This window comes from Triticum dicoccoides, chromosome 1B (assembly GCF_002162155.2).
Source record: "Triticum dicoccoides isolate Atlit2015 ecotype Zavitan chromosome 1B, WEW_v2.0, whole genome shotgun sequence".
Taxonomy (NCBI): Eukaryota; Viridiplantae; Streptophyta; class Magnoliopsida; order Poales; family Poaceae; genus Triticum; species Triticum dicoccoides.
This window is the reverse complement of record NC_041381.1, coordinates 548,350,460-548,365,222: the sequence shown is the minus strand read 5'-3', so window position 1 is coordinate 548,365,222 and position 14,763 is coordinate 548,350,460. Positions and strand designations below refer to the sequence as shown.

General features: G+C 47.5%; 1 protein-coding gene across 1 annotated transcript; it reads right to left on the bottom strand.

The window, feature by feature from the left end:
- Positions 1–12,977: 12,977 nt before the first annotated feature.
- Positions 12,978–14,350, bottom strand: LOC119350585 (BTB/POZ and MATH domain-containing protein 3-like). Its single transcript, XM_037618340.1, has one exon. It carries the CDS (start codon positions 14,348–14,350, stop codon positions 13,094–13,096), a length of 1,257 nt encoding a protein of 418 aa, XP_037474237.1. The 3' UTR covers positions 12,978–13,093.
- Between the last annotated feature and the right edge of the window lie 413 nt (positions 14,351–14,763).

The window sequence follows — 14,763 nt, the reverse complement described above, 5'->3', positions numbered from 1 at the left end:
TGCGCGGCCTGCTAGCTGCTGGTGCAGCGTGCACTCACCTCGCGGGCCAGCGCGCTGTCGGCACTGCTCGCGGATTCGACTCCGAACACTGGCGATCGGCGACGAGCGGCGTTGGTGGACTTCGCCCACCGTACACCGAGCTCGAGCTATAAAAACGGCCGGGGTGCCTCTCTCTTCCTCCTTACACCTGGCCTCACTTCTCCTCCTCCTTATTTTTCCGTTACTGCTTACAGAAGCTCGGTCGAGGCTCTAATGGCGGAGGCGATGCCGGACTGGTTTGTGATCCTGATATGCGGAGGGCTGGCGACACTGCTGGGGCTCTCTGTGCTCCTGTGCGCGATGATCTTCGACGAGTATCGCGATGCTGCGGCTCGGGTGTTGGCTCTCCGCGGTGGTGGTGATCATGAAGAGTAGATGGAGTATGCCGGGTGCTAACTGTTGTTAGGGGGTGATTAGCTGGATGTAACACCGTTGCAAAGTTTTGCAAACAGTGTATGTGTCCGAATGATTATGGTTGTGAGTCTGCTCGTGGTGCTGAGTGAAATTAAATAATCCACGTCGTGAGAAAGTGTAGATGTAGCAACTCAGGGAAAAGAAATCTCACTCCAGGGTTTCGCGAGGGAAAAACAGTTAATTTAAAGGAGCATAAACCACAACAAAAACTACACACATTAGCAGAAGCCCAAATAATTGACTCGTCGCACAAATTCAGGGTATCACGCATAAGTCACACACATAAATAAATGCTGCAAGGAACAAATACAATAGTGACGTCTAAAATGAAAACGGTAACTGGACGGGGTCCTGAAAAAATGTCTCTAGTAAAGGAATACACTCCTCTTCTATTGGAGGAATTGGATTGACCAGTCGATGAATGCGTCTCTCCGGGTCGGGTCTCAGTGGTCTGCCGATGGCAATCTGAGGATTTAAATCTGCGAGGCTCTGGAGATAATCCATCACTTGCTGGTTTAAATGCTCTTGAGCAATGATGTACTGGATAAGGTTGGCCAGAACTGGGTCTCTCTCAATACGCCCACCGGGAAAAGACGTTACTTCTCCGGGTGCTGCACGACTCGGAAAGTAATAATATCCTCGTTCGCGGGCATAGGGTACTGCGGATCGAAGACGGGCAATTGCTTCTTTCGCAGCAGCTTCTATGGCCAAGTGTGGGGTTGGCATAGATTTCCCCACGAAGGAAACTTCTATTGGATCTTGGTTGGGGTCTACAGGAGGAATGTGTACTGCTGCCCAATATTCCGAGGTGGAGGGGGTGATCCTTGATTTGAATAGCTCGTACTGGGGTGGCTGGGTAGAACCCATGGTACTGCGGGTAAAATCCCACAATAACTTGACAAAGCTACCTGGGGTTGCATCTGGGGTTGTCAGATGAATGCTGGGGTTCGGCATGGCAAGAAAAAGTGCGAGTGTGGTGTACAAGGTGGGGTTTGCTGGGTAAGGTCACAAGGTGGCCTTTATATAGCAATGGAGCTGGATCATTTTTACCGTGGTGAAAGGTAATAAATTTGCCAGCTTGGATCCAAAGGTCAGGTCAGTGTCAGAGATACACATATCTCATAAAGAGGTGTGTTACTGTGGTTGTCGTCGAGCTGGTTTTGGTAGTTGTGCCCGGAAAAAAATATGCAGCTATGCGCTGACCAAACATGCAAGGCTACTATCAACACAGAGGCACAAAGACAGGCTGCGTTAATATACGCGGTCGCATGATTACAAAGCGAGGATACATTGAAACTTGGTACTACTCATACGGCTCAGTCTACCTCGTTTATGTCTAAACGGGCATGCCTGGTGGATGCCGAGGCTTCTCCACGTGTCTCTCTGCCGGGATTAGTCGGAGATGGCGGAGGAACTGCAGGGTCGGGGTAGTGATGATGACCATCACGGGGATTGTTGGCCACAACCCCGTTGGAGTGTGCTCCCAATATGCGACGAAGCACTTCTGGGGTTATCGCAGCACCTTGGCCGATGGCTGGGGCAGATCTCGGGGTCTCGATTGGTTGTCCAAACAACACGACTGGGTTGTCGGTGTTGGGCTCGTTTCCTTCTCTCGCCGGGGCTCGACGAACCAACTCTCCACGAGCTGCGATTAGATCAATAGTGATCTGGTCGAACAGTGCCTCTAGTGCACTTACATAGCGCACTAGGTGCAACAATGCGGGGTCCGTCTTGTGGTCTCCATTGGCGACTTGGGGTAGTCTACCATACCCTTCACGTCTGGGGTAGTAGTGGAACGAGCGACAGTTAACTCTGGGCGACAAGTGCCTGAGATGAACTATAGCCTCCCGAGCGGCTAGCTGGATGGCTTGTGGCTCAAAGGAAGTTGTCCTTCCGGTGAACCGGTAGGGACGCTCGGGTGCTAGACTCCTACCGTAAATATGCACAGTGGCCCAGAATTGGCGGTCTTCACCGCTCATGGGTCCTTGATACACAACATATTCTGGTGGCTCTTCTAACGCGTAGGCACGACGGGTGAGGTTTGCGAGGATAGTCACAAAACCTCCAAGGTTGGTTGCTGTGGTTTCATGGTGCACGATAGGTCCAGGCATTGTGGCTCGGTTTGGGGTAGCGGTTGTGCGGTGCTGGTTTGGTGTTAGCGCGCCCTTTTTATAGGAAAAAGGGGACGGAATCTTCCTTCGAACGCTTGCGAGAAAGGACTATTTAGGGGCCGGTCACTGGCACATGAGTGACAGGTTAGGTTGATAGGTTGGGCACCGACTGCCAAAAGGTGTTGGGTCACTGTGCGGCTATCTTGCACGAGAAGCTTGGCTGGTGTTTGGCCATGGTCTAGTGGGTTGGTTTGCCTAAGTTTATTGACCTGGCTAAGATAGGATTAGCCAATGGTCAGCCTGGCTCTGATACCAAGCCTGTCGCGACCGGGTTTTCTGGGTAATAAATTTCCAGAAAAGACCGTCGTGCTCATCAGCCCCAGGATTACTGTTAGCTGATGAGGCTCCAACTTGATACAGAATTCCAAGCAGAAAACAAATTATGTAGTACAAGACCATTCTGGCCTGTGAGTACAACAAAAGGTTTCTAGTGGTTGATGGCGGAAGCGGGTTGTGAAACATCAGTGTCTATGGGACTCCATTTCCCACGGGAACAGCTGACCAGGTTAATTCCTATCTTCGCGAGGCTGCTATCTCCAGTGAGTGGGTTCCGGGGCTGGCATCGCGTCGCTCTTCTCCGTGCAAGATAATCTGGCCAAGACAATAGCCAGGGACAAGCCAGTGAGTACTTTGAATGTACTCGCAAACATTATGAACACAGGTATAATATAACAATGATGTGCTGAGAAATATTTTATGCTCATGACGTCGGCCACAAAAGATAAGTAACTCTCGGATGCGTGCAAGCAAGCTATATAAAATTTGCAATAACCTGATAGTGTAAAAGAAATTTATGAAATAAATAACAAGTAATGCCACAGTCGGGCGTCTGAGCGACGCCACATAAAGGGCTTTAAAAGAAATGCCACAGTCGGGCGTCTGAGCGATGCCACATAAAGGGCTTTAAAAGAAATGCCACAGTCGGGCGTCTGAGCGACGCCTCATAAAGGGCTTTAAAAAAATGCCACAGTCGGGCGTCTGGGCGACGCCTCATAAAGGGCTTTAAAAGAAACAATCAAAGTGAATATCCCGGAGGTAGAACCATCCCAGAGATACACGATAATAACAATAATATCACGGGTTAGTCAACAATAATAACAATCATAGTTATCACAAGTCACAAGTAGTAATTCCATTTCTGGTTAATAGTTTCAACTCCGAGGACCGACACTAAGACCGACACCTGACCCATCCCAGACTGTAATCCTTAACCAAGGACACGGCTATTCGAATAGGTTTATTCTCTGCAGAGGATGTACTCTTTACCCACGAGTAACGGATTTCTTTAGTCCAGCAGGGCTAATTCCGTCTACGGTCTTTTTGTTGAAAACACACCTAACTTGCACACACCAGCTTATCTCACACGTGTCTGGAATCACCCACGACACCTGTTAAGCAACTCTAAGTGGGGAGGCTACAACCTCGCGTAGCATGGGATCAAATTTATATCGCGCGCTCTAAGGGGTGGCCTCCCCTCTCGGTCCCAACCGGAAACACCCATGCCCCCGGACCAGGTGGCCTGCCTACCAGTTACAACCGGTATCTTCCACCATGGCCTCTCTGTATGGTGTGTGCTAGGAAGAGGTTGACAACTTACTGAACCGTACTCTACTTGCTGTAGAGACGAGTGGTAGTACGAAACAAGTACGGGGGTTACTGGAACAAGACTCGATCTACGGTCGACTCAGGAGGTTCAAGTATTCTCTGCATGATTAGTATAACAAATTTATTTCATCCAACAGAGTCACCACTCATATCACCTTACCATGCCATACCAGACAGAATCGTCCCGACGGAGACCGGCGACAAACTCATACCTACCCAAGGCAGAGGTTTTCCCGGTTTCCTGCCGGTATGCATGCAAGGCTCATGAGGGTGATTATCATCACAAGTGTGTCCATTTCCAACATCATGGAAATCAATAACATGCACCCATGCATATGATCATATCACATGAAATAACAAGTCCTTCGAAATGCGGTGGTGTTATAAATGCATTAATGATCACACCAAAAATATTATGCCGGGATTCAGAATGCTTGCCTTCAATGTGTGGAAAGGCAGGGTGCACTCCAAAACTTTTGAAAGTTTTCTTCTCTTTCCCCAAAATCCTATTTGAAAATATATTTGAATTAACACATATTTCAAAAACAGAACCAAAAAGTTGTTTGAAAATTTTTCAAATAAATCTTAAAATAAACTAGACCAAATTTGAGGAAGGTAGGAAAAAGAATCAACTCATTTGGAGTTATATTTAAAAAGTTATAGCCAGTCAAAGATTTGGTCAAAATCTGTTTTTAAAATAAAATAGAAAAGGAAAACGTTTCGGCAGAATACGTCTTCGAAAACGGGAGACGTACTTAGGGTCTTTACGTTTCCACTTAAACCCGTGGAGGCGGAGCTGGGTCACCGACAGTGGGCCCGCCTGGCCCACTGGTCAGGTTTGACCAGTCGCCGCGCGTCGTCTCCCTCCTCTGCCCGAGCAGAGCGGGGCTCCGGCGATCGTCGCCGGCGTTTGGCTGCTCCTCGCGGGCCCCCGAGGGTGGGGATGGATCCGCACGGCTGGGGCGGTTCTCCCGGTGGTTGTAGGGTTGCTGGGGAAGGAGTAAATCACCGGCGGCGAGCTCCGCGGCGGAGGGAAGCTTCGGTGGCAAAGTGATTTGTCGGCGGCGACGACTCCCGATCAAAATTAAGTAGGGGGTTGGGTTCACAGGGGAATGAGGAAGTTCTTGGTGGAGAGAACGGAGAGGGGGAGGTGCTGGAGGTGCCGGATTGGCCAGGGTGGTGGCGGCGGCAGGAGTTGCCGGAGATGATGAAGAAGACCTCCCCGGGTCAAATGCGAGGCAGGGGAGCGCCATGGGGGTAGCATGAGTTCGCGTGCGTGCTCAGAGGGGCTCGGGGTGTCCATTTATAGCACGCCGAGGTCGGTTCCGCGGCGGTGGGGATAAGCTCTCCGGCGAACCGCCTCTCTGTAGCTAGGGCGACGTGGCGGCGACGAACGCTAGCGGACACCCGTGTGGATGAGCTCGGGCTGTGCCGGGGCCAGGTGGCGAGCCGGGGTGGCTTGGGCGGTGCTGAACGGAGCAGGGGCTGTCGGGCGGCGGCGGCGGCTAGCTCTTGGCCTGCCGGGCGCGGCGGGGGCTGCTTGGCTTGTTGCTGCGAGGAGGGGAGCGCGTGGCGTGGTGCTGCAGAGCGGGCCAAAGCCGTGGGGGCCAGCGTGTCGGCTTGGGCGCGCGGCTGCAATACGCGCGCTCTGGGCGCGTCCAGTGCACGCACTGGGTGTGCTCGACAAAATGCCAGAGCATGCTACAGAGCTTGGTTGAGACTGGCAATTAACAGACCTAGGTTAGGAGGGACGGGGAGTCTAGTGGACATGCTGGTTTGATCAAAGGTGCAAGTTTACAGTGCAATGCCAAAACTCATGTCAAAACTGATCATGCTCTCCAGGTGTTTGATAAAATGCCAATGGCATCTAGGCATGTCTTGGAGTGGCCAAAAACTCCAGATGGGGTCTCTTTAGAAGAATAAGAGGGTGGTGTGGTTATTTGGACAAAAGGGGAAACTTGCTAGTGCAAGTTTTACAAAACCCCAATTCTGGACAGGATATAAATAGCATTATTCCATGAACCAAAAATGATCTAAATGGTGCATGCTCCTGGACTTAAGGGTTTAACATGGGGGACTACAAGTAGGAGAAATAATCAAGGGTATAGGAGCAACTAAAATGGTGGTTGCTGTACAAATCCTCAAGTTGGTCCAGAATGGAAATGAGGTTGATCCACTCAAATTTTTCAAAGAACATAAATAGGTTTTTGCACAAAGTGGAATAATATGCTCCTACTGACCTCCCTTAATTTTGGTAGAAGTTTTAAAGAAATATTTAAATAGGTTGTAGTGCAAAATGCACTCTGGACCAGAGAAGAAAAATTGAGTGCAGGGCTCAAAATATTTTATGAATGAAATATATTTTTGCATAATAGTGATTTAAAAACATCACATGACATCTCCAAATCTTTATGGGAATTTTAAGTGAATTTATCAAATGGTTGTAGTTCAAATATGGCCATTTAACCTTGAAAAAACTATTTTCAAGAAAGTAAAGATCAAGCAATTAAGTTAGTTAATTAGTTATACTGATAAAAGGAAAGTTTTTCTTGAGAGGTTAAACAAGTCCAACAACATTTTTGAAAAGTTTTCTCTCTGGGAAAAACTCATCATAACAGGGAAGGAAATGATTTAAACAAAAGTCAAAATGGAGCTCAAAAATCCAAAGTTTTAATTCCTGGCAAAATTTTAACTTAATAAAACAAGGCCAAATTTTTGGGGTGTCACATACGGTCGAAATGGGGGTCCTGTTGATCGGGAGGGGTGTGGCATACTGCAAAACGGACGAAACGGACTTGTGTTGGAGCGCTACGGTCAAAACGGGGTCCTGTTCATCGGGAGGGGTGTGGCGTATCGCAAAACGGACGAAACAGACTTATGTTGGAGCGCTATGGTCGAAACGGGGGTCCTGTTCATCGTGAGGGGTGTGGCGTACCGCAAAACGGGACTCCACGGGATACTGTTCATCTCCACCGTCGACCTCCTCCAGCCTCCACGGGCTACCGTCGACCTCCTCCAGCCTCCACGGGCTCCTGTTCATCCAGCCTCCACCGTGCGCTACTCCACCGGCTACTGTTCAACCACCCCTCCACCGTCTACTGTTCATCCATCCCTCCAAACCACGGGGTCCTGTTCAACCACCCCTCCACGGCCACCCCTCCACCGTCTACTGTTCATCCAGCCCTCCACACCACGGGGGCCTGTTCATCCAGAGGCAACGCCACCGCTCACTATTCATCCACCCCCCTCCCGCGCAACGCTCACTATTCATCCAATCGATCGGCTTCAGTTAGCAGCAGTAGCGAAGGAATCGCTCCATCGGGTTCAGTTAACAGCCATCGATCGATCGCTTGGGTTCAGTAACGCGTGCCCTGCAGTGCAATCGCTCGGGTTCAGTTAGAGCCCAGCGCCTCGCTCGGCTTCAGTTAGAGCCAACGCCTTGCACGTGTACGAGAGAAACGCGCATCGCTCGACCCCCGACCTCCCACCGTAATCGGCAACTCCCCGAAATTTTCCTCCCCCTTGCTTCTACCACGGTTTTTTCCGTCATGGACGGCCCAAAGAATGTCATGCAGCTGCGTCTCTGGCCCGCCCAGGACGAAAAGCCCATTTTCTGTCATGATTTTTTGTCATAGAAGTAGGAGCCCACCACATCTATGATGATACCGGGTTCTGTCACAATTATCGTCATAGAAGTGTCATATGTATGACAGAAAAAAATTTCGTTCGGCCCAAAATGTCACGGATGTGTATTTTTTTGTAGTGTATGTCACTTTCATCCTCAACATTGAAGTGACAAAGTCGCTCGAGATGTCCTTCTTCGTATCCCGTTGTGATCTTCTCATAGGCTCATTGTTTTGTACATTTCTTCTTTCCCGGAAAGGACAAAGATTAACATTGAGCTGAGGATCATCATTAGACTGATGATCCTCATCATGCCGAGGATCTTCATTAGGCCGAGGCTCCTCGTTGACTGATGATCCACTTTAGGTTCAGGATCACCACTTTGTGTCACGTATATATTAGGCATAGGGTCAAAGTTCTCTTGGATAAACGGGGATGGAACATACATCCGCTTCTCAAGATCAATCAACCTAACCTCATTGACTTCATTATCCTTAAAAACACCACTTGCTTGGTTTCTACAAACTTGGTGGTATGACCTGGTATCCTTTTCCTCTACGAGGTACCCAATGAAAAACGACTAACTGTCTTTGGGTCCAACTTCTTAATATGTGGATTGAATAGTTTAGCTTCAGTAGGGCAGCTCCACACATGCAAGTAATTCAAGCTCGATTTCTTTCCCATGCTAAGGTTATGAAATTACAAAGTTGCCTTTTTTAAGTAATACTAAGGAACTAGAAAAACTTATCCATCTACAAAGGGAAAGGCGTCAGCACCGAGTCACGTCAGCTGTAGATATAGACTAGGCTAAGGAACTTTTTCTTAAAGTATTTACTGAGACTACACTAAGGAGGAAGTCAGCGAAAGTGAGCTCGTAACTAAGAAAGCTGGTATCAGAAACAAAGGTGTGCTTGGTGTTGACTTACTTGGAGCAAGATTCAAGATGTGTGCACAATTTTCAATGCCTCCATCCAATGACTTAATGGTAAACTCACATGACTAAGCATGCTCCGCACCATATCCATAAGGGCGCGGTTACGACGCTCAGCTCATTTTGCTGAGGTTCACTAGGCATTGAATATTGGGCAACAATTCTATTATCAACAAGATATTTGGTGAACATACCTGTAATTTACCCATGGGGAGCATGCCTACCATACTACCCCCCCGATGAGACCATAGGCTGATTTGATTATCAACTTCAGCTTTATAGATCTTAAATTTGTCCAAAGCTTCAGATCGATCACATACAGGGGAAATGTAGCCATAGCGAGAGAAATAACATGTGAAGGTGATGAAAGAATCAAAACATCCACACACTTTACGTTAAAAGGTCCTTGCTAGTACGAATAAGTTCAAGGACCCCTATGGCTCTTACTGCTCCTTTTTTAATGGTTTCGACATATTTTTTCCGTCAACACAATTTACCGCATCAGAGAAATCTAGCAGAGTAATTATTTCTACTTTAAGCAATGGTTCCATTCTCCCCATTGATATGTGGCTCAAGCGATGATGCCACAGTTTCGAAGAAGGATCAATACTTCTCCCATTCGTCTGATGGTTGCATTCATTCACATTCATTTCATAGAACATATATAATTTGCCCCATCTAATGGCAAGGCCAACATTATTATTACAGTACTTAATGAAACATTATTTCTTCCCGAAGGTACAATGAAAACCAAAGTCATCCAAACATGAAACAAACCTAAAGTTCCTACTCAATGTAGGTACAAAAAGAGTGTCTTTGAGCCGATGGAGGAAACCAGTATGCAACTTCAAGATGAGGGAGCCCACGGCTTCAACTTCAGCCTCCTTTCCATTCATGGCTTTAAATCTTCTTGTACCCCTTCTCAGGGTATGGCTTATATGGAATCCCTGCAAGGAATTTGTGACATAAACAGTCGCACCTGAGTCAATCTACCAGGTAAATTTAGAAGAAAAAAAATCAACATATAGAGATTCATCTACTAGAGTGATCTCATCCTTACCATTTTTATTCAGCCACTTAAGAAAACCCAGACATTCCGAATTTGGCTATTTGCAGAAGTTGCAAAGTCTCTCTCCATCGCAATTTGTTAGATTAACAGCAACATGCGCTGGAGGAGCAAAACGTGAGCAACTTGGCTCATTGCATTGCTTAAGCTTTGGAGCATTCTTCTTTAAAAAAAAAGATTTTTATTGGGCACGTTATTGCTTTGACCAGTGTTTTCATGCTTTCTCTTTGAAGAGTGGACATGGAAAATTTGGTATTTTTGTTCACTGTTCATTCTTTCTTCCTCCTGAACATGGTGTGCAATGAGTTCAGGCGGTGTCCATTTCGTTTCAAGAGAACTATAGTTTATCTTGAATGGAGTGAACTGTGAGGGTAGTGACTTAAGAACTAAGAGCACAAGAAGCTCTTCGCTCATGTCACACTTCATTGTTTTGAGCTTTGTTGCGACATTGCTCATACTTAAGATGTGTTCCCTCACATTTTTGTGCCCATCATTGCGGGTAGCCAACGAGACAATGGGGAAATGGTTCCCGTCGGTGGTCTTAGTTGATGAACTCGACCAGCTCGTGGCTGAGAAGTCTATGCGGGCAGATCTGGTGCGCTGAATCCCCGACGGCGAGGTCTCATGACGCCTGCGGACATGTGCTTCATCAGGAGTACTTTGGGAGAGGGCTCGGCTTCATGCTGCACAGCTTTATGCGCGGTCTGTTTTACTTCTTCGGTTGTCAACTGCATCATATTCGGCCTAACAGGGTTCCAATTTCATCACTTTTTGCGAGTGCTTTCTCGAAACGGTTGCTCACTATGAGCTATTCTGGTGCTTATTCCGAGTACAGGTCCAGATGAAATGTGACGCTGTTTGTGACCTCGGAGGGGTCAGCCTACGACTCCGACCTACTACCAAGTTCTTTCCCGTGAAACTCCCGAAGTCGATCCGAGAGTGGGACAAGGTCTGGTTTTATCTTTCAGGGCCACGGGACAGCCTGCTTCCTTTTGTCAACGAGACCCTGAGGAAGCTACATAATGTTAGTAAGGATATTTCTGCAAATGAAGGTGCAGCGGGAAGCGCAAATGACAGATTGTGGGGCCCTTTGGAAAGCTCTCTGGAAGCTGAAGTTAGTCCCAAAAATCTGGGTCTTTTGGTGGCGTGTTCTGAAAGATATATTGCCATGTTTTGTTTCGTTGGCCCGGCGACATGTGATGGAACAAGGGACCTGTCGGGGATATACCCCGCGGTATATGACCCGGCGGGGCTTGGCGTTTTCATTGGTAACCCGCCAGAGGACTGGCAACTCACGAGTCTGGCGGCTCACTGGTCTGACGACTCATAAGCCTGACGACTCACTAATGGCCCCGACGGCGGGTCAGACGGATGACAAGGCCCAAGGCCCAGAAGGCCGGCTTGTGTATGATGGGCCGGTTTAAGAGGAAAGCGTAAAGAATATTTCCTTACAAAGGAAGCAAGACTAGGACTCCACTTGTAATAGACTAGTCCTAATCCTAATAGGACTCCACATGTAACCCGTCCCTTCAACTTATATAAGGAGGGACAGGGCACCCCAAGAAGGGAGAAGAAACAATCTCTAGGGCTAGACACAAAGAGCCGGCCAAGCCGGCGACTCCCTCATGATCATAATGAGACCTAGCCACAAATAGCATGTAGGGTTATTACCGGATGATGTTTCCCGGGGCCCGAAGCTGTCTAAATCTTTGTCTTTCAACCCCTCTCAAGCTACCGCATAGATGCGTTGGTCTCGCGACTAAGTCCTCACACTAAAGACATCTGCCGTGACAATTTTACGACAGGACCTGTAAATTGTATCTTGATACTGATGAGTCTGTTTTTCAGGCTCTTGTCGAATGTGAGCATGCGAAGTTATTATGGGCAGAGGCATATTTTCAGCAAGTTGTTAAACCGCCACCGTTACACCAAAGCTTCTGGGGTGGGGATATTTTGATGCGTGATGTGATGTATCTGGAACAGCCGGCCGTAACAACTTTGTGCATGGGAAAGAGAAGTCTCAGCCAAAAAGATATCTTTGATCTGGTTTCTGAACTACTGTCATCCTTGGAATTGCCTTTGACAGAGCCCGCGGTGCAGTCACACAATCACGTATGGAAGCCACCCTCTCCAGGCCGGCTTCTGTTCAACACGGATGGCTCTTTTGATCCCCATGGGCGCAAGGCAGGGTCCGGGTATATATGTTGTTCGAAATGAACATGGAGAGTTTGTGGAGGCTGGGTGTGTTCCACAATGCTCCGCCAGTGATCGGTTCATGAGCGAGCTTTAGCATGCAGGGAGGCCCTTGAGCGTACCAAATCAAGCGGATTCCAGAAAATCATTCTACAAATAGATTGCTCATCTAGTTGATCTATGGAATGACTCTCGGACTTCCGAGAGTGGATGGTGTTCATATCCTGCATGAGTTAAAGAAGTTGTCTGACTCTTTCTAGGAATTCAAGCTTCTCTACATCGGCCGCGAAGCAAATTCAATACCACATCTATGCGCAAGGGAAGCTCTGAGCATGAGTGTTAGTCAATGCTTTGATGTAATACCTGGTTTCCTGGTAGCATCTTTGCTATCGGATTGTAATTCCAACATTTCGTAACAAAGGCCGAATTATATTTATGTAAAAAAAGAATATATAGCCAATGAACCCAACAGAGGACCCCCACCCCAACAAGGATATGGGACGAAAGTTCCTTATTGATTTGATACCACGCAACGAGGTGCTTAATACTGTACACAGTACACACCGTGTGATGGATACAAATTTAAGATAACCTGAAATATGAAACAATCAGACTTGATACTTTCTACAGAACCATCCCTAGAAATCTCCAGCTATATATATACTCAACCATCCTAGGTCACATATTGCCTTGCCTCCCGGTAGAACTATATACTCCCTTGAAATAAGTCATGATGTCATTAAATCAAAGGGGAATGAACGGCCTAGACTTAGCGCACTATAAAAGATAATTCAAATCAATTTACTCTTCGTATTTTGAAAAAAGTACTGAGCCCAAATATATACTCCCTCCGTAAACAAATATAAGAGCGTTTAGATCATTAAAGTAGTAATCTAAATGTTCTTATATTTCTTTACAGAGGGAGTAGTTGATACATGCAGTTACACACTTGAACCTCTCTTTTCATGGTTAAAGGGTAATGGTAGTAGCATGACGATTGCATAATAATTTTCTAAAATCTTCAGGTTTTGTTGCTCTATAGTGAAGAAGTCAGCGAGAAAGATTGGTGACCAGCACCTCTAGGATGGAAGGACAGCTGCTCTTCAGATGTGCAAAACCATCACTTGCCATGACTGCCTTGAGGTTGTCAACAGAAGTGAGGAACTCAAAGCATGCCTTCTTGAGACCATCACAACCATGTTGTTCAGCCAACGCCAATGTAGTCGCCGCGCTGTCTTTGTTGATGGACTTGCACAACGTCTCTTCGCACATCAACTTGAGCCTCTCCAGGTTATACCTATCCGCAGCGACAAGTAAATGTTGTGCCATCCCCACAATTTCATCCTCGTCGATATTAGGCAAAGAGTCGGTATAGATGAAGTGAAGCATCGCCTTGAAGACTTTAGCTTCCATGCCATCAATCCGTATGCAGGCTGCCGCCTTCTCTTTCATAGGACCCAAGAGCTCCGCCATGAAGACGGGGGACCGAGCAGCGACGATGTACCTATGTGCCCGGAACGTTTCACCGCCCACCTCAAAAGATATGTCCCCTCCCTTTCCGCTGGTGAGGAGGTCGAGCAGGTGCCGGTGCAAGTTGGACGGCGGCACGTCGACCAACGTCGTGACCCCTGACCGTGTCTTGAAGGTGCGGATCTCATTCCTGACGGTGACATGGCACCTGATACTGAAACAATCGTCCTTGAGATAGCTTGACTCCTCCAAATCTTTCCTTTTCATGAATTTCTTACATCCTCGTGCAGTTTTCGGAGAATATTTTTCAAACTGAGAACTTATGATGTCATGCGATGGCACAGATTCTCCATCGTGGTTAAGTAAGCTGATCCAGAGTCTCGCCATGATGTCCTTACCATCGGTGTCATCATCACGTTGCACGAAGATGGCAATCCAGTCGGCGTAGTCCGAAACCACACCATCGGGGAAGTATTTGATATGCCAGCGATGGCCTGCGATGACAAAGATCTCGGATCTGAGGAATTCACCGGTACCGCACCCCTTGGTTAGGGAGTATCCCTCGATCTTGAGGACGTGCGATCCGGACACTGCATCGGCGACAATGGCCGACGCGGAGGACGGAGAGTAGTTAGGCATAACAGGAGCACGCAAAAAATACAAGAGAACAAGTTCGGGCTGGTTGCGGTGGCGAACAGCGAACTGCGAAAGCCAATCGCCGGAGGAGCGGATGCGAGAGGAGGGCGAGAACCCTAGTGTAGTTCCTATCTGTGCCGTACGATGATTGATTTCTGGAGCACTGGATTGACCAAGGAAACGTATGTGGACTTGTGGCATGTGTCCTCCATTCAAAGTTCGGTCAAATTAGGGTTAGCCAACAGTTACACAATGAATATGCAATTTATACCCTAAAAAAAGAATATGCAATTTATGTCCCACAAATATGACCCAGAAATTGGTAATCCAATCAGATTGTTCAGAAGTTATTAATATTCTTCATAATGGAGGTTTTTCTGCGACAACTGCAGCGCCAATATTCGAGGACATATGTATACAGGCAAGCTCGTTCGGCAACGTTCAGTTCACATATTGTCCAAGGGAAGCGAACCGTGTCGCACATACGCTAGCCCGGGAGTGTAATTCAGAGAAGTGTTTTGGGCAGATGACCCCCCTAGCTTTATTTTATCGTTGTTAATTGACGATGTTAGTGTGATTTTAATTAATAAAACCAGCCATATTGGCATTCAAAA